This window comes from Lithobates pipiens, unplaced genomic scaffold (genome assembly GCF_037356315.1).
Source record: "Lithobates pipiens isolate NorthernLeopardFrog02 unplaced genomic scaffold, aLitPip1_a1.2 Scaffold_11, whole genome shotgun sequence".
NCBI classification, from domain to species: domain Eukaryota; kingdom Metazoa; phylum Chordata; class Amphibia; order Anura; family Ranidae; genus Lithobates; species Lithobates pipiens.
This window is the reverse complement of record NW_027507696.1, coordinates 639,753-663,398: the sequence shown is the minus strand read 5'-3', so window position 1 is coordinate 663,398 and position 23,646 is coordinate 639,753. Positions and strand designations below refer to the sequence as shown.

At 45.7% G+C, this 23,646-nt stretch overlaps 1 protein-coding gene across 10 annotated transcripts in view; it reads left to right on the top strand.

The window, feature by feature from the left end:
* CACNA1B (calcium voltage-gated channel subunit alpha1 B) overlaps window positions 1-23,646 on the top strand; it is a 495,135-nt gene that overhangs the window by 30,167 nt on the left and 441,322 nt on the right. For all 10 annotated transcript variants that reach the window (XM_077467940.1, XM_077467939.1, XM_077467936.1 and 7 more), the window contains exon 4: window positions 22,663-22,802. In XM_077467940.1, coding sequence (XP_077324066.1) covers window positions 22,663-22,802 — 140 coding nt within the window. The remainder of the gene's footprint in view (window positions 1-22,662; window positions 22,803-23,646) is intronic.

Sequence of the window (23,646 nt, the reverse complement as noted above, 5' to 3'; positions counted from 1 at the left end):
CATTTTTTTGTTAAAAAAATCAGCACTCTCAACTTCACACTTTCAATTTCTTTGAAAATATTTTTCGGCACATTGTGCTCAAAAGGTTGCCTACCCGTGTTTAACTTTTAATGTATTTAAATATCTGCTATAATGGGCAACTATAGTGATATAAGAACGATTAATTTGACTGTTTTATTGTATTTTTATTGCAGCGTTTACATACATGAAGGTTGTTTTTATTGTATGATTTTGCTTGCCTTGCTGTTCCATATTTGACATGACCCTTTGTCATTCCATACACAAATCCTCTCCTTCATCCAGCCTCTGTATCCAGAACAAGCGACAGCAGGTTGTCTGCGCTGAAATCAGCTGGTTAGCATTTTTCTTTTCAGTTAGACCCCACCTAACTAGCCTTGCACTAGGCGGGGAATAGTAAAGCACAGTCACTGTGCTTTACTAATCAGGACGCAGAGACAACACATGCAATATAGCTGCCCCCGCATAATTATATAATTGAAAACCTCATCCTTCTGTATAGGATGCAAAACATTAACACTCACTGATGAGATTATTTAAATAAACCCAATCACGTTCACATATGTGGCTAAAAGAAATCGGTAAGACTTTATTTTCCATGTAAGACTTTTACTGTTTTTATAGTATGGAATATTGTTGGAAATGACCCCCCCTTGCAGATATTCCTTAGAACACGTGAGGTCTCATTCCAAACATAAAAGCCATTTCTTCTCTTCTCTTCTCTTCTCTCTCGTTTTTTTCTTTTTCTTTCATTTTTCTTCTTCACTAATAGCTTGTGGGTTTCATCCTTGCCACAGCCACTTAAAACAGTCACAAATTACCTTCTGATATAAAGTTCCTCTAGAACAAAGCAGCTTTTCCCATCACGCTTGAACCTTTTTCAGAGGCTTTTTTTTTTTTTTCAACAGAGCTGCAAATTGCATTAACTCTTTGCCTGCGGGGACAACAGGCGGGGAGCAGTAAGTCAGTAGCAGGCTGTTCTCGCATTAACCGACTGCCTAGAGGGAGAAATGAATAGATAGGCTGCATTCTCATGAATACGAAGCATCTCAGTGATGTCACTGGCCTCTAGCGAGAGGATAGGCTGCATCCTCATGAATGTGAAGTGTAAGCAATGTCAGTTGTCTTTAGTGAATGGCTAGGTTGCCTTCTCATAAATATGAAGTAGCAGGGATGTTACTGGTCTCTAGTGAATGGATAGGCTGCATCCTCTTGAAAAATGAGGTGTCAATGATGTCATAGGTTTCCAGTGAATGGATAGGCTGCCTTCCCATGAATATAGTTTCATAGTTAGTAAGGTTGAATAAAGACACCAGTCCATCCAGTTCAACGTGAGTGAGTGTCTACCCCTATCCCTGTACATTGTACACTCACATCGGTCCCTACCCTCAAGGAGTCCACAATCTAAGGTCCCCATTCATATACTAGGGCCAATTTTGGACGGAAGCCAATTAACCTACCTGCATGTCTTTGGAGGGTGGGAGGAAACTGGAGTACCCGGAGGAAACCCACGCAGGCACAGGGAGAACATGCAAACTCCAGGCAGGTAGTGTCGTGGTTGGGATTTGAACCAGCGACCCTTCTTACTGCTAGGTGAGAGTGCTAACCACTACACCACTGTGCCGCCCTAATATGAAAGCGGTTCTTCACCCTAAAGGGGAAGTTCCACTAATCTGATCCCTCCCCCCCCCGGTGCCACAATCGGCAGCTTTCAGGGGGGAGGGGGGTGCAGTTACCTGGATAATCCAGGTAACTGCACACACTTCCGGCCAGACCGCCGCAGACCCCCGCAGACGCCCCGCCCCCCCGTTGTGTTCTGGGAAACACACAGTTCCCAGAGACACAGCGGGGGACCATAAGAGACGCGCAGCGCGACTCGCGCATGCGCAGTAGGGAACAGGGCAGTGAAGTCGTCATGCTTCACTTCCCGATTCCCTGACAGAGGATGGCGGCGGTGGCAGCAGCGAGACGAGCGATCGCTCGGCATCTGCCGCCGACATCGCTGGACCCTGGGACAGGTAAGTGTGATTTTATTAAAAGTCAGCAGCTGCAATATTAGTAGCTGCTGGCTTTTAATATTTTTTTTTTAGGTGCAGCTCCTCTTGAAGTATTGGGGATGTTACTGGTCTCTGGAGAATGGATAGGCTGCCTTCCAATGAATATGAGGTATCAGGGATGTTACAGGTCTCTGCTGAATGGATAGACTGCATCATTTAATGTAAATGAGGTGTCGGTGATGTCACTGGTCTCTACTGTGTTGGTAAAGTCACTTTTCTTTTGTAAATGGTCAGACTACATTCTCATGAGTATGAAGTATTTTGGTGATGTCACCAGTCTCCGGTGAATGAATAGACTGCCCTTTTCAAATTGAGGTCTCAGCGATGTCACTGGTCTCTACAAAGACAAGGGACTTTACCAACACAGTAAACTGTTAGGCTACATTCTCATGAGTATGAAGTGTTATGGTGATGTCCCTGTTTACCAGTGAATTGATTGGCTGCATTAAAAAAAATATATGAATGGTTAATAAGGTCATTGGTCTCCAGTGAATGGACAGGCTCTCATAGCATAATTATGATGTGTTGGTAAAGTCACTTATTTGTAAATAGGCTAGGTTTTCTTGACTATGAAGCATTTTGGTGATGTCACCATTTACAATTATGCTATGAGAGCCTGTCCATTCACTGGAGACCAATGACCTTATTAACCATTCATATATTTTTTTAAATGCAGCCAATCAATTCACTGGATTACAGTGACATCACCATAACACTTCATACTCATGAGAATGTAGCCTAAGGCTGCTTTCACACTGGGGCGGTATTCAGGCGTTACAGCGCTAAAAATAGCGCCTGAAAAAAACCGGCCCCTTTCCCTCCAGTGTGAAAGCCGGAGGGCTTTCACACTGGAGCGATGCGCTGGCAGGACGGTGAAAAAAGTCCTGCTAGCCGCATCTTTGGAGCGGTGAAGGAGCGGTGTATTCACCGCTCCTATACCGCTCCTACCCATTGAAATCAATGGGACACCGCGGCAATGCCGCCGGCAAAGCGCCGCTGTAGCGGCGCTTTGCGGGCGGGTTTAACCCTTTTTCGGCCGCTAGCGGGGGTTAAAACCACCCCGCTAGCGCCCACAGACCGCCGCTAAAACGACAGTAAAGCGCCGCTAAAAATAGCGGCGCTTTACCGCCGACGCCGCTCCCGCCCCAGTGTGAAAGCAGCCTAACAGTTTACTGTGTTGGTAAAGTCCCTTGTCTTTGTAGAGACCAGTGACATCACTAAGGTGCTACGTATTCATGGGAATGTAGCCTATCCATCTACAAAAGACAAGCAACTTTTTAAACACATTGTATTCATGGGATTACAAACCCATTCCTTTACTAGTGTTGAAAAAGTTGCTTGTCTTTTGTAGATGGATAGGCTACGTTCTCATGAATACGTAGCACCTTAGTGATGTCACTGACCTCTAGTGAGAGTATAGGCTGCGTCCTCATGAATATGGGATCTAGTGACTGGATAGGCTGTCTTACTGTGAATATAAATTATCAAGATGTTGCTGGTCTCCGGTGAATGGATAGACTGCATCCACATGAAAATAAGGTGTCAGTGATCTCTATTGTGTTGGTAAAGTCACTTGTCTTTTGTAAATGGATAGGCTACGTTCTCATGAGTGTGTAGCGTTTTGATAATGTCACTGGTCTCCAATAAATGGATAGGCTGCCCTTTTATGAATACGAAGTATCAGTGGTGTCACTGGTTTCCAGTGTAGCAGGTCACTTCTCCCATGCCCTAACAAGCTGGCCGCTGTGCATACACAGGCTCTTCACAAAGGAAGAGCTTGCCCTTCAGCTTCTGCGGGGGCAATTCCCCCCCCTCCTTTTTCTCTTTATTGACTGCATATTAATGCGAGTAGCACTCGCATAGCAACGGCCACCCACTCTGTCCCCTCTCTCCTGTTTTTCCTATTGGCAGGCAGAGGGAACCAATGAGAGGGGCCGAATGGAAGAGCCAATAAATAGTGAGAAGAATGGCTGCAAAGGATTCTGGGATATGTAGTCCCTATACCAGACTTCCCCATAGCCTTCTATGGAGGCAGGAACTATAAAAGCCAGCCTGCTCTAGGAAGCAGAGAACCAAAGACTCCATCTTGTTGTCTGAGGAGATTCAGTTACCATGAGGCAGGAGAAAAGACTGGAGTCAGGATAGGTGTTGCCTCCTGGGTCAGTCCATAGTTCGTTTACAAGCTCCACAGCCAGTCAGGGACATCCAGCCTGAGAGAGGGGGATCCCAGGTGCACATCCAGGCACACGTGCATTGACGGTGGTGAAGCATTCCAGTCTGAGGTGACCAGTTGGGTCACCAAAAGAGCCTGCCCATTTCCAGGACATTTGTTTGTGTGCAGTGTCTTCATTTTCTGCAAACGGGCAAGTGCCCCCCCTCACCAAATCCTGCAGTCAGGCCCAGATGCTTATTTTACTTTGCATACAGTGTTCATAAAGCCAGATGGGCAGACATCATTGCTCACCTTGCTACCACCTGTAGTGCCACAGAACACAAGACCATTCAGATACAGAGACACTGTATACAGACACCATTGTCCTTTAACCAGCCACTTAAAGTAGAACTGGGTACGGTGTTTGTAGTTGGGCCTGTGGTGTCAGGGAACAGGAGAGAAAGGTCTGACATAGAGGGTCAGTCTTCTGCTCTCCTCCTGCCTGGACTCTTAGAGCCAAATTTGAGTAGAGGTAATTGATCCAATATAAAGTGTCATATTGTGATTTATTTGCTGTTTAAGTCTGCCTTGGCTCTTGGGGACATTCTCAGGTTTGGAATCCCATGAAAGCAGCCTGAATACAGTATTGAGCTATATTGCTCTTGAATATATACTGTCATTATCTGTTGCCCTTTTCCACAGAAATACTGCAGTAAAGATCATTTCTGTGTTTTATCATAACGTGTGTGGGTTCATTGATCCTTGCACATACACGATTGCCAGGTGTGCCGGGGGGCCGAGGCTATTTTTTTTGGGGTTGAGAAGCAGAGTACGGGACTAAACATATGTAAGCAGCTCCTGCGGGGGTAGCGTTAGACTAGTGATCGAATCGGTTGTGGTTTCATAAATATTGTGCATTGGAAAGTCGCTTATCTTTTGTAAATTAATACTGGCAATTTGTAGTAATTGGATGGGCCCCAGTATAATTTGAAGAATCGGTGATGTCACTGGTCTCTAATGAATGTATGTGCTGCATTCTCAGAAACCAGTGACATCACTGACACGTTATATTTATATACATGAAACACGGTTTGTCCATTCGTTATGAAGTGTTTGGTGATGACATTTTGTCTTCAGTGGGTGGATAGAATGTTCTCATGAATATGAAATGTCAGCGATTTCATTGGCCTTTAGTGGTTGGATAGGCTTTGTTCTCATAAATATGAAGTCTTGGTGATGTAATTGGTCTCTAGTGATTAGATATAGCTATATTCTCATAAATGGGCTACTTACTTTACCTTTGCAGGGAATCGAAGAAGAAGTAACACCCATCAGGGTTTACTTCCTCTTTAAAAAGACCTCAAATTCATAAAGCATAATGGACTACTGTGCATCGCATTGCATCGCATTGCATAGTAGTCCATTAGTAGTCCGTAGACAGCGGTCCCTGTCTTTCGGCAAATATCTGCTAAACCGTATAGGTTTAGGAAATATCTCTTGGACCTACAGGTAAGCCTTAATCTAGGCTTACCTGTAGGTCAAAGTGGTTTGTAAGGGTTTACAACCACTTCTATATTCACTTGAGACAAGTGACATTAAAGCGGGAGTCCGCCAGGACTCCGCGTTTTTTTTTTTAAAAGCCAGCAGCTACAAATACTGCAGCTGCTGACTTTTAAAATAGTGACACTTACCTGTCCAGCGCGCCCGCGATGTCAGCACCCGAAGCCGATCTCTAGGTCGTCACTCAGGTGCTGCCGCCGCCATCTTGGGTATGGGAATCAGGAAATGGAGCCTTTCGGCTTAATTTCCCGGTTCCCTACTGCGCATGCGCGAGCCGCGCTGCGCAATAAGGAAGGTCCCCGCTGCCTCTGGGATCTGTGTGTTTCCCAGCAGGCAGCGGGGCACTTGCGGAAGGGGGCGGGCACTTGCGGAAAGGGGCGTAATCTACGCCCCTTTCCGCAGAGAGCTATCCCGGAAGTGGGTGCAGTTACCTGGATTATCCAGGTAACTGCACCCCCTCCCCCCTGAAAGGTGCCAATTGTGGCGCCGGAGGGGGGGAGGATTCCGATGAGCGGAAGGTCCATTTTAGGGTGGACCTCCGCTTTAATGTTGCCTTGTTATTGGGGAAGTATGGTAGACAATGATGGCTCCAGATTCTTACCACCTTTTTTTTTTAGACTATTGATTTTAAAAGCGCTACCCTTATGTGTTGGCAGCAGTCAACCTGCAGTCACTTACCTGGGAGAGTTGACTTCTAAGCATAATGTACACAGAGGGGGCAGTGATCTGAGCTGTGTAATTGTGAGGACTTGCACGGCCTGCGAGACTCATTGATTTCATTGTGTCCACAGCTGAGAAGAGATAACGTCAACAAATACCCCATATGATATCAATTAAGTGATCAATACAGTGTGACTTGTATCCTATTGGCTGTTGATTTATGAAAGGAGACATTACTCTTGTAGTCCTCGGTTCAATTGTGTTATATGTAACTGATGAAATCTGGGGGTCACTAAGGGGGCTGTCATTGGCTTGTGGCTCCTCCAGGGTCATTACAGACAAAGAGCAGTGTCGGAGGAAGAACTAGAAACAATAGCAACTGCAAACACGGTTTCCCTCATTATAATTTTATTCATTAAATCTTGATCTAGGCTGCGTTCACACTTGCGCGTTGTGCATTGAAAAATCATGTGCATTCCCTCAATGAAATCTCTTTTGCAGTACCCATTACCTAATGGGTCTCCCACAAATCTGGCTATTCGTTTGCGTGGCAACATAGTACCATGCTTTTTGGTGCCGCAAAGTTTTTGAAAACGGCCATGCATCTCTTAGGTTTGGATTTATGGCAACCCATTGATTTCAATGGGCTGCCCTACATGAGAAAACACACCAATGTCCACTGTTCATCCAAGCCTCTGTTCGACACATGGAAACACATTGGTGAGACATGTGCTTCTTGGCCACATGCTTCTTGGCCACATAACACTTGAAGTAGAACTTAATTTTAAACTAGTTTTGGTTTAATTTGGGAAGAATTTGAACCTCTGTCAGATTTTTAAATTACTATGTATATCCCTACAAGGGAACTTCCCACCACTTACTGTGCCGGAATTATAACAGTAAGCAAAAGGAAATGGGCGGCACAGTGGTGTAGTGGTTAGCACTCTCGCCTAGCAGTAAAAAGGGTTGCTGGTTCAAATTCCAACCACGACACTACCTGCCTGGAGTTTGCATGTTCACCCTGTGCCTGCGTGGGTTTCCTCCGGGTACTCTGGTTTCCTCCCACACTCCAAAGACATGCCGGTAGGTTAATTGGCTTCTGTCCAAAATTGGCCCTAGTATATGAATGGGGACCTTGGATTGTGGGCTCCTTGAGGGTAGGGACCAATGTGAGTGTACAATGTACAGGGATAGGGACAATTGTAGACACTCACTCAGATTGAACTGGATGGACTGGTGTCTTTATTCAACCTTACTAACTATGTAACTATGAAATAACCCCAATGTTATTGAAAATCCTGCCTTTGACAGTCATTGCTGGAAACAAGTGCCTCCAATGGCAGATTTTTCTATACTTCTTCTTGTGGTGACGCATGCCAAAAAAATTTGATTTCCCTTACATTTTTGTCTTGATGATAAAAAGTCACTTGGAGAAGAATAAGAATGAATCCCCAAGATCTAGAATCTATAGAAAACTAAAGTGGAACCCCATCCAAATTTTAAGTAGAAGGAATGGCACCCATTTCCAGTGCTCCGTGTTCCGTGTTCCCTCCCACCAGCCACAGCAGTTGTTCACTGACATAGGGGAACTGTGCGAGATTTTTTTATTTTTATTTTTTTTACTGTGGGGAGACGTTTAATTCCCTGATCAGTTTAGCAAAATGCGTGCTTGAGAATCCTCAGATGAAAGCCGACACATTCATACTATGAATGTACAAGCTTGTAGGCAGGTAAAGATGGGGTAGGCCCCTTTTAAGGTTTGCTCCTCCTAAATGGAGGATTCTAGGAGTCATTATATAGGTAGGTGAGGCTACCGGTGGGGGGGACACTTGGAGAGCTAGAGAAGAGGGCCAGCCTGCTATGGTGCTTTTGCTCTCCCTTATTTGGGGGAGTGGGGGGGGGGGGTCTCCCCTTTTGGACATCTAGGGAGAAGGTAATTGGCACCTGCATAAAGACTGAGCTAAAGGGAAGGCATAGTGGACTTGGTTCTTTCCTTGGTACTCCCCTCCAGAGAGAAGGGGTTAATGAGGGAGTAGATAGAAAGAGGAGATGGCAGAATAATTTCTATCTTGAGCCAGAGACAATAACCTCTCCGAGCATGCAGCAGCTTAAAGCTACGGCTGCCAATATTTGGATAACCTAATTGATTGACCGATATATGGACTGTTATGTTACTTCTTAACTTCAGTCAATAAAGAACATTAAACCAGATCAGCTAGAAGACAGACCTATCCTTGATGTGAATGTTTGAGCAAGAAATGTTATTCACAGCCAATATCTGGGGAGTTTTGAGAAAAGCATTATCTGTCTAGATCTGGCTATAGCGCCCTGAAAGTAAATGCAGGCTCGGGATGTGATTACCCCTGGAAGTGAGGGGGATGAGCACCAGGCTTAGCCCCTGTACACACGGTCGGAGATTTCGACAACCAAATCCGTCGGATTTTGTCCATCGGATCTTGTCCGAAACTGTTGCATACACACGGTCGGACTAAGTTGTCGAAAAATCCGATCATTCAGAACGTGATGACGTAATTTCGTTACGATGGGACTACATTCAGGCTAGTAGCCAATAGCTTTGATGTAGGAATTTGATCTGAGCATGCGTGGCACTTGATCCGATCAAAATTCTCTACACATGATCGGAGTATGTCCGATCGGCCCAGTTGGTCGGAAAATATTTCCAACAAGTTGGAAAATTGGGTCCGACGGATATTCAGACGGATTCAGTCCGATGCAGACCACACACAGTCGGATTATCCGACAACGCGGTCCGATTGGACACATTCCGATGGATTCTCCGACCGTGTGTACAAGGGCTTAGTCAAGACAAGAAGGTGGAAGGGTTGGGTCTCCGGCCAGTGTCCTCGCACAAGGGAGTACAGATTGGGGGCGAAGAATTGCATGTGCCCTGGAATCTGTGTAATCTTGGGGAAGTAAAATGTATATGGGGTAAACCTCGCACTAAAAAACAAAAAAAAAAACAGACTGCTGCACTTTTAAAATTCACAAATATGGAAAAAGTAATAAAAAAACGTGATAAAAAAGTTGCGTTTGTCTATTGACAGAAAATACATTTCTACACAAATGTGCCTTAAGTGATAAATCAATACAAAATAGCAATGTTTGTTTACTAGAATCAGATATATTCACATATTTTATCTTAACCATACTAATTCAATGAATACTTGTTGATACAATTTGCAAATCAAACAAGTGTCCAAAAAAGATTTACTCAAATTATAACAAAGTGTCCATATTGTTTTTCAAACAAAAATAAAGGTGCACTACTCCCAGTGTATAATAATTAACAAATTCATAAAGTGCATCTGTGCTCCAACAGTGATCATACAAAATCAGCCTCTTACCGGAGTCTCATGATCATCACCCTTCATTCACCCGAATCTCATTAATGCCAGCACTAATCGGGAATAAATCGTGAGTTCAACGATGGGCGTCCCACGAGTCCACACATATATGTCAAGCCTCGGGTGAGCTTTCTTTTAATCTCTGACCATGGTATATGTGTAAGAAAAGGGAAGACTCATTATGCAATACATCCAAAAAACATCTATTTAAAATAAAGCAATTGTACTAACAAAAAATTTGTAAAAAACAAGGAAAGAAGGATCCGACCGCAGGGTGCGCCAGAAGGTACGGAAAGCAGTGGTGTCACAGCTCCTGTCTCCTCCCAACGCGTTTCCCTGTAGAAGGCATTATCTGGGGAATAGCCACCGTGGGACACAGGGCTACTTCATTCCAGGTTCTCTATGTGCGAAGCAACCTGACAAGCTGTTGGCAGTGAAATCAATCACAGTGAAGCTGAATAAGTTAATCTTCACTATCACAGAACTTGTATGTGGTCTGGGGCATAAAACACTGTGGACAGATCAGGGGTCAATACAGTTAGAAACTTCTGAAGGAAACTACTAATTACTGAGACAGAAGTTTGTTTAAAAAAGAAATCCAGGCATGGTATATTTTTTACATACCGTATTTATCGGCGTATAACACACACTTTTTTCCCCTTAAAATCAGGGGAAAATCGCGGGTGCGTGTTATATGCCGATCCTCCGCGATTTCTGGGCTCTGGGCCACCTTCGGCCCTTCTCGGCGGCTTTCGGCCGCCTTCGGCCCTTCTCGGCGGCCGAAAACTGCCTTCGGCAGTACTCGGCGGCTTTCGCCCGCTCTCGGCCCAAGGCGGCCGAGAGCCGCCTTGGAGGGCCGAAGGCGGCCGAGAACTACCGGGCGCCGCCGAGATACACAGGACATCTCGGCGGCGCCATTTTTTAAAATAAAAGGCAAGGCTACAATGAGGACAGGCTGAATGACAAGGCTGCAAATGACACTGACAAGGCTTCAGATGGACACTGACAAGGCTGCATTGATGGGCATTTAAATGTATTTTTTTTTCCCTTAAATTTCCCTCCTAAACTTGGGGTGCGTGTTATACGCTGGCGCATGTTATACGCCAGGGATATGCAATTAGCGGACCTCCAGCTGTTGTAGAACTACAAGTCCCATGAGGCATAGCAAGACTCTGTCAGCCACAAGCATGACACCCAGAGGCAGAGGCATGACGGGACTTGTAGTTTTGCAACAGCTGGAAGTCCGCTAATTGCATATCCCTGTTATACGCCGATAAATACGGTAGTTACATTGGCCCAACTTGAACCAACGTAACTATGTATATACTGTACCTGGCTGATGTCCCCGGAAGCTGGAAATCGGCGAAGTAGACACCGCTACTCCAGTGATCTCCACTTGCTTCCGAGTCCTTTGCTGAACACTGGAGAGAGGAAGGAACGAATCTCCGATGCCGCAGCTCTATGCATGTGATGTGATGGTGGACGAAACAACCTCAGCCTGGGCTCCCATCAAGCCACGCCCCAATGCGTTTCACTTCACCCCCCTGGAGCTTAGTCATGGGGATCCTTTGCTGAACCATTGGCCTGATGTGTTATGGATACAGGTAGTCAGCTGGGCACCATTTTTAGGGAATCCTTTGCACTTTATGAATGAATAGAAAAGATTCCCTGATTGGAGGAGAGGCAGGGTGGTGACATCAAGCACCCCTTCTAATCCAATCAGAGAATACTTTCGATTCATTCAGAAAATGCAAAGCATTCTCTGAATGGTGCCCATGCTGGGCAGCTGACCTCCTGTATCCGCAATGCATCGGGGTGGCCGCTCAGCACAGGACACTGGAAGCAAGTGACATCACTGGAGTAGTGGTGTCTGCTTTCAGCTTCCATGGGCATTGGCCACGTATGGCATATGCATAGTTACATTGGTCCAAACTGGACCAATGTAAATATGTGAAAATATACCATGCCTGGAATTAAATAAAAAATCTGCTTTACAGGTGCACTACAGTCCACCGCACTACCTTCTGTCTGTAATCTTGGAAACCCTGCTGGTAACATGAGGCAGAAATTCCAAAATCCTCCCAGTCCTGCAGGTTCTTTGCTATCAAAGTGGAACCTGCCACACAGTGAAATCTTATTTTCTGATATCCTCTTGTGTAGATTTTACCAGCCTCTTTATTGGACAATGAAGGAGCAGCAGATTAGGTCATCCTCATTCTCTTTCGCAATGTGCAGTGCAGGGCCGTCTTTAAGGCAGGGCAAAAGGGGCAGCTGCCCTGGGCCCTGTCATTGTTGTGGGACCCAAAGCAGCTGCCTCATACTTGCCAAATATCCTGGTTTAAATTCCCTTGTCCCTTAAATTTTTTGTCCCATGCTGTGTTCCGATATCTCAGTGTGATGTGCTGGTACTAATGCTGCCCTGCTATACCCTATTGTTGTGTACAGATGACTCACCCGCAGACCCTGTGTTTACATGTAAATTACCTGCATTCGTATGTAAATAGCGGCGCAATTCATAAGTAAACGGCTGTGGCTGGTGGCATTGATATGTAAATCATGCCCCCTGCAGTGAGGAGATGATGTGCTATAACCTCTAGCAACCAGTCAGTGAGCAGTATTACTGTAATCTCTATCAACCAATTAACATGCCGAAATCATTTGCTGTAGCTTCTAGCAACGAATCAGTGAGCCGTAATGTGTCCTGTAACCTCTAGCAACGAATCAGTGAGCCGTAATGTGTCCTGTAACCTCTAGCAACGAATCAGTGAGCTGTAATGTGTCCTGTAACCTCTAGCAACGAATCAGTGAGCCGTAATGTGTCCTGTAACCTCTAGCAACTAATCAGTGAGCCGTAATGTGTCCTGTAACCTCTAGCAACGAATCAGTGAGCCGTAATGTGTCCTGTAACCTCTAGCAACCAGTCAGTAAGCAGTAATGATATGCTGTAACAGCTGGCAACCAATCGCAACTGCTGCCTGATGCAGTAAATTGATTTTAAGTTTAGCTGCTATTTATTGTAGCAGGCGGAGGGTGGAATCGCATTGGGGGGTGGGGGGGGCCCCAAGGGCCCCAAGACATTTTTTTGCCCAGGGTCCAATTAATATTAAAGACGGCCCTGGTGCAGTGCCATGTAGCATATTAATGCATAACCTCTGTCTCTTCACAGAAAGTGTCAGTTCCTAGACTGCAAACTACATATCCCATAATTCATGGGACTCTAAGTCTAATGCTTTACAGGTGAACTGAACAGTAATTCGATTTGACACAAACACAAACATCTCACCACACTGGAAGAGATGTGTTTTTATCACAGTGGCACTCCTACATTTGTGATGCAACACAGAGGAAATGGCAGAGAGACTGCTTGTCTCCGCCCCTCCTGTTTTTTTCTGGCAGGCAGCATGTAGTAGGTGGAGCCTGCTGGGTCCCTCCCACATATCTGCTGTCTGCATAGACTATGCACAGCACAGTAAGGGTGTTACCACAAATTCTGCAAGATATTACCTGGGTTTGCAAAGGCATTCGGCACACACAAAGTGTATTTACATTGTGATTTTTGTGTCTTGAGTTCAGCTTTAAAGGCCGGCTGCAACTAAATGCATAACCCCCCCATGGATTGGTTTGATTGGGAAGAGAATTTTTGTGCAGAAACATATAAATATAATCAGTTGGTATTATTGATCTTCTTAATGCTCCCAGATTTATTTCCGAAGTGAATTGGGGCAATCCGGGGCAGTCTGTCCACAAGGTTTAGGAGTGTGTCTATGGGAATGTTTGACTAATGCCTTGTACACACGGGTCGGACATTCCGACCACAAAATCCGTCTGATTTTTTTTCAGACGGATTTTGTCCAAAACTGGTGTTGCATACACACGGTCAGACAAAGTTGTCGGAAAATCCGATCGTTTCGGAACGTGGTGACGTTCGTTGCGTACGCCGGGACTACATAGAGACTAGTAGCCAATAGCTTTGGTCTCGTAAATTGATCTGAGCATGCGTGGCACTTGGTCCGACAACAAAATCCGATCTGACTTTTTCCGATCGTTTGTAGAGAATTCCAACGGGCAAACGGAAAAAAAGAGAGAGCAGGATCTACAATTTTCCGATAGAGCCCACCGACGATCGGATTTTCCAACAATATAATCTGATCGGACCTTTTCCGTAGGAATTTCCGACCGTGTGTACAGAGCATAAGACTGGGATGCCATTAGAGTTTGTGTGTGTGTGTAAAAGCCAACGGCGGCCAGATACTTTTGGTAATATAGTGTTAGTATATGTGTGTGTGTGTGTGTGTGTGTGTGTGTGTGTGTGTGTGTGTGTGTGTGTGTGTGTGTATGTATGTATGTATGTATGTATGTGTATATATATATATATATATATATATATATATATATATATATATATATATATATACACACACACACTCACCGACTTTAGATGCTATTGTAATGAGATAGTTATTGTTGTTAACTTTATGACCACTAACAGATAAAATGATGACTGATTGGTGTACATGTCTCAGTCACCCCTTCCTTCCCCCCAATGTGACATGTAGATCCTAATCACATGGAAAAAGTGTTTCTTTTTAACCACTTGAGATCCGCGCTATAGCCAAATGACGGCTACAGCGCGGATCTCCTTTTCCGGGACGACGTCAATAGACGTAGTCCCGTGTACGAGCGGCCTGCGCGCCCCCTGAGGGGCGCGCGCGGCGCGCCCTGTGATCGGCGAGTCCATGGGACTCGCCTGATCAAGGATTCGTGCAAGAGGTCGATCCCGACCCCTTATCACGTGATCAGCTGTCAGCCAATGACAGCTGATCATGTGATATAACGGAGCCGGTAATCGGCTATTATTCCTCCTCGCGCTGACAGCGCGAGGAGAAAAAAAAAAAGCTGATCACCGGCGGCCGTGATCGGGACATCAGTCCCGATCATGGCCAGCCCTACTAGCGCCCACCTGCCCCCTGCCAGTGCCCACCTGCCCCCTGCAGTGCCACACTTATTAAAAGTCAGTGCCACCCAGCAGTGCCCACAGTGCCACCCAGCAGTGCCCACAGTGCCACCCACAGTGCCCACAATCTGCCTCAAAGGTGCTGCACCCCAGTGCCACATATCCGTGCCCATCAGTGTCATCTACCAGTGTCCAGCAGTGCCGCCCATCAGTGCCCAGCAGTGCCACCTATCAGAGCCACCTATCAGTGCCACCTATCAGTGCCCATCAGTCCCATCTATCAGTGGTACCTATCAGTGCCCATCCGTGCCACCCATCCGTGCAATCTTATTTGTGCCCATCTTTGCCCATCAGTGCCGCCTTATCTGTGCCGATCGGTGCCGCCTTATCTGTGCCTATTAGTGCCGCCTTAACTATGCCTATCAGTGCCCACCAGTGCAGCCTATCAGTGCCCACCAATGCAGCCTATCAGTGCCCACCAATGCAGCCTATCAGTGCCCACCAATGCAGCCTATCAGTGCCCACCAATGCAGCCTATCAGTGCCCACCAATGCAGCCCATCAGTGCCCACCAGTGCCGCCTAATCAGCGCACTTCAATGAAGGAGAAAAATGACCCGTTTGCAAAATTTTATAACAAACTATTAAAACATGATTTTTTTTTTTTTTTTTGCATCTTTTTTTGTTTGTTTAGCAAAAAATAAAACTCCGAGCTGTAATTAAATACCACCAAAAGAAAGCTCTATTTGTGGGAAAAAAATGATAAAAATTTCATTTGTGTACAGTGTTGTATGTCCGCGCAATTGTCATTCAAAGTGCATCAGCGCTGAAAGCTGAAAATTGGTCTGGGACTGAGGGGGGGGTTTAAGTGCCCAGTAAGCAAGTGGTTAAAAACCATTAGTAGTCTGTATAAATCTCACCCACTGCTCCATGCATTGCACCCTTTTCTTTGAACATGGGAGAATTCTAAAAATACTCGGAAGAAATTGAAGGGAGGAGACGGCTGAGATCCTGTGAATCAGTGCCATTAATTTCAAGGAGGGCTCTCATCACTATGGCCAAGATACAGATCCTTTCATTAGCAGGGCACAATCTCACACCCCATCATTATGACCTGGCAGAGGAAGGAAGGGAGGCTGCAGAGTTCAGGGTATCACTGATACATTATAGAGGGGGACGGAAAGGTACAGGGATTATTTTAAAGGATTTGCTGCCAATTACAAGTCTGGATTTACATAGTCGGCTTCATGTAATAATTTTATTGGTGTGTTAATGGTTTAGGAAGCACATAGTATCTGTGGAATAGACAGCAGCCTTATTCTCCTTTCTTTTTTTTTCTTTTAATCAATAAAATAGGTTTTTATTGAATAGAAGGCCAGGCATTACATGGTGCAGTTGCATAGGTATACAATCCATGGAAAACAGGAGTTTCAATCCTCATAGCATTACATGAATGGTAGTAACTGTATAGCCAACTCATCTATCATATGGCTGAGAAGCATTAGGCCTCTTTCACACGGGGTGGATCAGTAATGATCCGCCCCGTGATGATCCGCTCGCTCAGCGGGGATCGCTCCGTTGTCCCCGCTGAGCCGGCGGCGGACAGGGCGGTCTCCGCACACTGGCCAGGGACCGCCCCGTCAGCTCTCCGCTCTCCTCTATGGGGATCGGATGAACACGGACCGTCTGTCCGTGTTCATCCGATCCGCTCTGCAGACGGATAGAAAAATAGGATTTTCCTCCGTCTGCAGAATCGGAACTGTTGCGGAGGCGGACGATGTTCATCCGCAGACACCCGCTATCCCATAGGGATGAATGTATGCCCGTATTTCATCCGCAAACGGATAGATGAAATACGGACATATCATCCGCATGTGTGAAAGGGGCCTTGCACTTTCCTTCTCAAGAGAGCTTGGAGGGTATTTTGCAAACAATCAAACAGAACAAGAATCAGAAAAGTAAAATAAAATTAAAAGGAGAAGGTCAGCCCAGCTGGTAGTATACATTCAAGACTTTGTGTTCTATAGAAAAGGAAAATCACTTCTGACAAGTCACCCATTTTTCCATATGAGCATCTAAAGTCAGTGCAGAAAACCCTCCATCCCATCGGTAACCTGTCTAGGGCCATCTGTGGGGAATTCAACCAACTCTTCCAGATGCTTATACATTTTTTTGGGGCAATTTCCTATGATGATAGGTATTTTTTTTTTCTCGGATGAGGATGGTATTAACTATTTGGATCCACTGTGCCTCCTTTGGGGTCTGGCCTGAAAGCCAAAGTCGGGGGGAATCAGATTCCTAGCTCGGTATAAGAGCCTCGTGAGGGCGATGTACACTGAAGGGGAGTACAATTCCTCATTAAGATTCCCCAACAGACATGTCAACGGGTCCACCACTAGTTGACTTGGTGTACATTGTTAATTTTGGAAACAATTCTCTTCCAATACCTCATCAGCTTGGGGCATCTCCAGAGCATATGGATGAGGTTACCTGGATGAGCCTGAAATTTTGGACATATGGAAGTCTCCCGGCTACAGGGCAGGACTTGGGGTGGTGGGGGCCCCTGGGCTTTAGTCACTTCCGGGCCCTACCTTCTATACATTACCGTATTTATCGGCGTATAACACACACCCCAAGTTTTGGAGGGAATTTTAAGGAAAAAGAAAAAACTTACATTTAAAAGGGAGGGACTGGGCGTGACTGTGAGCGGAGCCAAGCCGAGTACACTCGGCTATGTATCTTGGCTGGGTCCGCAGGGCCCCCTATTGGGGGCGGGGCCCATGGGCTTGAGCCCAGTCAAGCCCAATGGTAAGTCCGGCCCTGCCCGGCTACCCCATTTATGTAGCTGTACAGGTGTACAGTATACTCGGTGCAATATAAACAGGTATGACAGCCTCTGCTCCACAGACACTGACACTAAAGGTCCCACTCCCAGAATCTGATCCCACTGTTTACCGTCAGTGGGGCCAACATTTTGCTCCCATACCTCCCTGCAGGGTAAAAGGTCAGGGGCTTGTACATGTGATAGTAGGTGGGTATAAATTCTGGAAATTATACCTTTCTTTTCAGGGTCAGTGTAAATAGATTCCAGGAACGCAGAGTTCTCTAGCTTCAGATTAGATTGTCTACACTGGCAACGCTTGGCATGCTGTAGCTGTATATATTGGTAATGATGACCTTTCAGCCCAGGGAATTCCCGCAGAAGTTGAAGATATGGCTTTAGGACATAGTCATTGAGTACTTTTGTTGAGGAATCGAATCCCCGCCCTTTCCCAGATTGGAGGTTTAGCAATTTTAGCTAAATCTGAGTAAAAGCGGTTCTGCCAAATGGGCGTTTGACGGAGATACCCAGTCAGTCCCAATGTGTTCTTAATCCCTTTCCAGATTTTCATCAGCAGTAGTTACTGAACTGTGGGGCAATTAGGACTCTTGGGAAGCCCATTTTCATATGGGACAGGGCAGCGTAGCCTGTATCAGGGCCAAGGAGCAACCCCCTGGAAGAGTCTGTAACCGTCTCAAGATCCCAACCTGTGAAATGTTGTAATTTGGGCTGCAAAACAGTACATTTGTGGGTGTGGAACAGCCATTCCACCCTGATCCTTGGGGGGTTGCAGAGTGGCAAGTTTGATGCGTGCCACTCCACCTCTCCAGATGAGGGCCCTGAACTGCGAGTCTATACGTCGGAACCAATACTGTGGTATCTAGATCAGGGCATTATACAGAATGTACAGTAGTTGCTGAGGCCAAATCATCTTTGAGTTTTTCACGTCTGGTTACTGACCGCGGTAACCTACACCAACTGGCATGTTTGTGTTTAAATCTGAAACCAATACTTAAAAAGTTTCAAGTTATATATTCCCGTGGGTCCTCGGTTACCACCATACCCAAATATTTGAAGCGACTACCTGTATGTGAGATACATCGTCCGGCAAAAGCGCTGGTAGAGGATCCAACGGTAGAAGAGCCAACTTGTGCCAGTTTATGGCAAAGCCCGACAGCTGCCCAAATTGACCCAGCTCCTCTTGTGTGGAGTGCACTTTAGACGTGTACAGATCCCGGAATTGATGTGAAAATACTTCGGAAATTCGGGTCTGGTCAGCAACTGTTTCCCCCTCAACCTTTTGGAGGGCCTCTATATGGGTCGTACCCTGCTGGGCTTTAGCTATCATTGCTAGCAAGTGTACAGTGTTTTCCCCCTCATTAAAATATTTTTGCTGCAGGAAGAATCTCTTGTTCTCCGCTGTAGTAGTGGAGACCTGTTGATACAGGGCCTGCGCTTCATGCCATCTACGCTCAGACACGGAGGTGGGGGCAGCATTGAATAACTCTTCCGCCTTAGCGGCCGCACTCGTTACCGGTTTCTCCCACTCTTTGGTTTTTAGCTTTAATAGCGGTAATCTGCGTGATAATTAAGCCCCTCAGATGAGCCTTCAGGGCATCCCAAACCACTGTAGGCTTAGCTGTGCCCTGATTAAAAGTGTAGGAATTCAGTGAGAGCTTTGGGAATGGGATCAGATTCCGGGAAAATTGTGAACCAAAAGGGGTTGACCCTCCATAGCCTATGCTGATGGCTAGGAGAAACGGCTACGTGAGCACATAGGAGAGCGTGGTCTGAGATGTTGCGTGGAGCATACATCACGGAGCCAGTTGATGTTCCAAATTGTTGCCCAGACATAAGTCTATGCGGGAGAGGCATTTGTAGGATGCCCAGTAGCAAGACTAGCAGTGCACATTAGGATTTTGGTCCCTCCACACATTTCGCAGGCCAATTTCTGGAAGGAATCGAGCACAGGGGGTAGGACCCCCTGCCTGGGGATTGCCTCTAGCACTGGGTGAAAATGTATCCATCTGCTTATCCATAACATTGTTATAATCGCCCCAACACCCAAATCGGGATGTTGGAGTATGAGGCTATAAATTGTGCTTGACATTTCAGGCTGTTAAAGGAGAAGGGTGGAGGGACGTGTGTGTATATATATATATATATATATATTATATATATATATATAATATATTGCAACAATACATGTCAACCCTGCTAGTTTGCATAGTAGAAAAATGTACCGTCCCTAAACATCAATCGGGGAGTGCAGTAACTGAAAGGAAACAGCATGCAAAATAAGAACGCCGACACCCCTCATGTAAGCTGGGTGGGTAGAGTGGACCTGGGTGGGGATAGCTGTGGCTTTTAAGTGTGGATATAGAATTGGGTTGCAAGTGTGTTTCCTGTGAGCACACCACAGCGGGGTTGTGGGCCTTCACCGTAGAGAAAAATGCCACGCGTTTCACTCCACCACCCAGCCCCCTCACATTCCATTAAATCAAAGTGCACACATTAGACATAGAACAACAAACTGGTAAGAAACTTGTAGGGGCATTTTCAGGTGCAGAGAGTCGTCAGGGAACTCCCCAAATCTCCATTTAGTAACTGTAAGTAAAAGGGTTTCCCCAAAGTTCAGTTGAGTGGGTGACAGTGTCTGCCCTAGACTTATTCTTCATTACATGCTCAGGCTCCGCTTCCTGCTTAAGACTGCTATACAAAGACCATGTCCTAAACTGGCCGTACACAATTCCTCCAACCACCCTATGCAGTACGTGTGGACAGATCTTCTGCTGCAGCTATTCATTTATACCTGAAGAGCGTCTGCCTCTGAAGAAGCTGGGCAGAAAACCGTCAGCATCCAATCAGTTTTTCAATTGACAAATGTCAGGCAGGAGGGTGACGACAGGGCACCCCACTGGCTGAAATTTGTATGGTGTATGGCCAGTTTAGGGCCTCGTGCACTAGGTTGTATCATTTAAATTGGGATAAACAGCTGCTGCATAAAGCCAAATATAGTAGCGAATGGCCTAACACAGCTGTATGCGGGTTTATGTCGCTACTTCTATAAGCATGTGTAACGCTGTACTCCCCTGGACAAAGAGACTGCACTCAGGGTTGTATGCCTTTAGCCCAGCGGTAGGGAACCTATGGCTCGCGAGCCAGATGTGGCTCTTTTGATGGCTGCATCTGGCTCTCACCTCTCAATCCGCAGATTGTGTGGTGTGCCGATCCGTGGATTGAGCCCATAGGAAAGGCCGCAGCTTCAGCCTAGCTCTGGAGCTGCGGCCATCTTGGTACACCCGCCGGCGGCCTAGGTGAGCGGCGTGCTGATGTCGTCATCACCCGCCTCAACTGCTCGTGGATCTGCCTGCCTGTGTAGTGGTAAGCAAGCAGACAATCGTAGGGGAGATGTGGATATTACAGTGGGGAAGATGACGTGGATATTACAGTTATAATTGAAATTAGTCGATTAATCGATTAAAAAAAAAAAAAATAGTTTTAAACATATTGTATGGCTCTCGTGGAATTACATTTTAAAATATGTGGCGTTCGTGGCTCTCTCAGCCAAAAAGGTTCCCTACCCCTGCTTTAGCCCATGGGTGCTCAACCTGTGACCCTCCAGCCGTTGTGGAAAAAACAAGTCCCATCATGCCTCACCCTTTGGGAGTCATGCTTGTAATTGTCAGCCTTGGAATGCCTCATGGAACTTGTAGTTCTGCAACAGCTGGAGGGCCTCAGGTTGAGCACCCGTGCAAGTTTAGCCTCTTGCCTGTAGAAAATCTACCCCATTGTGCTAGTAGAGCTTTACTGGTTTTCTAACATCTCTTGTATGGCTGGTTTTTAGCTTATGAGTGAAGCTGAATTACTGCATCAAAACCTAGACAGCCAATAGAGGGAGACTCGACATAGCTCTTCGTGTGTTAAGTATTGAAAATATGGTACAGCAATCTTGTAAAATGTAAAAGTCACTTGAAATATTACTGTTTAAGGGAATATAACAAAGTATTTTCTTTTTTTTATTATAGTTTTTAAAGAAACAGTGTTATTGTGTTTAATTCATGAATATAGCACAGTGGAGGTATACTGGGGGGCATGTGCTCAAGTTTCATCTCTGGCACATATAACCCACATCCAACAATGCAATGCACCCCTCTCTTTAAAGTGATATTAACAGCTACATTTTTTTAAATTAAAATAAAAAAATATGTTATACTTATCTGCTTTGTGTAACAATATTGAACAGAGCGGTCCCATAGCCCTTGTACACACGGGTCGGACATTCCGACAACAAAATCTGACGGATTTTGTCGGAAACTGGTGTTGCATACACACGGTCGGACAAAGTTGTGGGAAAATCCGATTGTTCGGAACGTGATGACGTTCGTTCATTGCGACGGGACTACGTTGCAGCTAGTAGCCAATAGCTTTGGTCCCATTATCTGAGCATGCGTGGCACTTTGTCCGATCGTTGTAAAGAATTCGGATCGGATCATGTTGTCGGAATGTCCGACCAACAAAGTTTAAAATTTTCAGACGGAAAAAGTCAGTTGTAGCCCACACACGGTCGGATTATCCGACAACATGGAAATTCCAACGGAAAAGGTCCGATCGGACCGACGGTGTGTACAGGGGCTTACAGGACCGGGACAAGGGGTGGGCAGAAGGGACGGCTGCCCTGTGCGCAGCATGTCTTGTAGGGATGGGGACACTGCAAGTTCCTTCTACTAAATGGCTGACAGGACTAGTGTCAGCGGCACCGCTACTTCTGTCAGCCCAGCAAGGAGAGGATGAGAGAATCGGGAGAAGGTGCAGGCTGTACTCTCTCTCCCTCCTCTTCATAAGCTTGCACATAATGAAGCCGCATCTTTGCCTTGGGTACTAGATGGTTTGTCCTGGTACTGAGTAGGAGGCAGGTAAGTGTTTAGGAATGGGGGCGAGGGAACAGTTAGTGTAGCGTTTTACAGTGTGATTTTAGAACCACTTTAACCTTTAGAGTGCTGTGTGCCCAGTCATCAGGGGTGACTATAGGTTCTGTTACACACCTAATGATTACACTTGTCTGTTTATTTTACAGGATGATACTGAACCCTACTTTATTGGCATCTTCTGTTTTGAAGCTGGCATCAAGATCATTGCCCTGGGGTTTGTGTTTCATAAAGGCTCGTACCTACGGAATGGGTGGAATGTCATGGATTTTGTAGTTGTTCTTACTGGGTAGGTAAAAATGTTTACGTTGTTTACAGATTATTGATTGGAAGGACATACCAAACACATGCACAATGAGGTTGTCATGTTGATATAATTAAAGTAGGTGTGTTATGCACCTTGTAATGTGTGACACGTGGCATAACGAAGGATACATTTTATCAGTTCAACTTGCAATGTGACAAAAGTTGCAATTTTCTATGTAGTTTATACCCCACTAAGGCGGGCCATACGCGGTTCGAATCTCGGCCAGTTCGAACCATATATGGGCAGACTGAATGTAACAAGTTGGTCGATAGATCAACTTGGGTACAACCAGCATGCCTGGTTTTGCATGCGAATATCGCTAGCGGTTGCTATAGCCGCTAGCAATAATCGCTGTCTTCTCCCGGGAGGGTGGCTTCCCCCACCGGGTGAAGACAATGTCCCGGCAGGAGGGATTCCTGCATCAGCACTGTCTGTGTTGATGGGGGGAATTAGGAAAAATTCTTTCCTGCAACCCGTGGTTGTAGAAAATACATTTGCTCCTTGCATGGCCGGCCTTAATAACTGTTTAAGCAGGCAACCATATACAAAGTCTATTTCCAGGTTTCCTGATCTATTAAACACTATATGAACATTATCGGTTTATGTGATTGCTTTGACTTACATTAAAGGACAACATCATAACCCACATAAAAGAAGAGAGGTCAACTTGTTGATCCACCATACCTCTCTTTTCATGAGGGAGATAATCCTATCACCTTCTAGTTATCTTTGGGTTCCTCATCCAAAACCTTGAAACCCAAATCGGTCTTCAAATGCCTTTGCTCAGTGAAATGCTTTAATACACAAAAACAGGGCCTGTATCGAA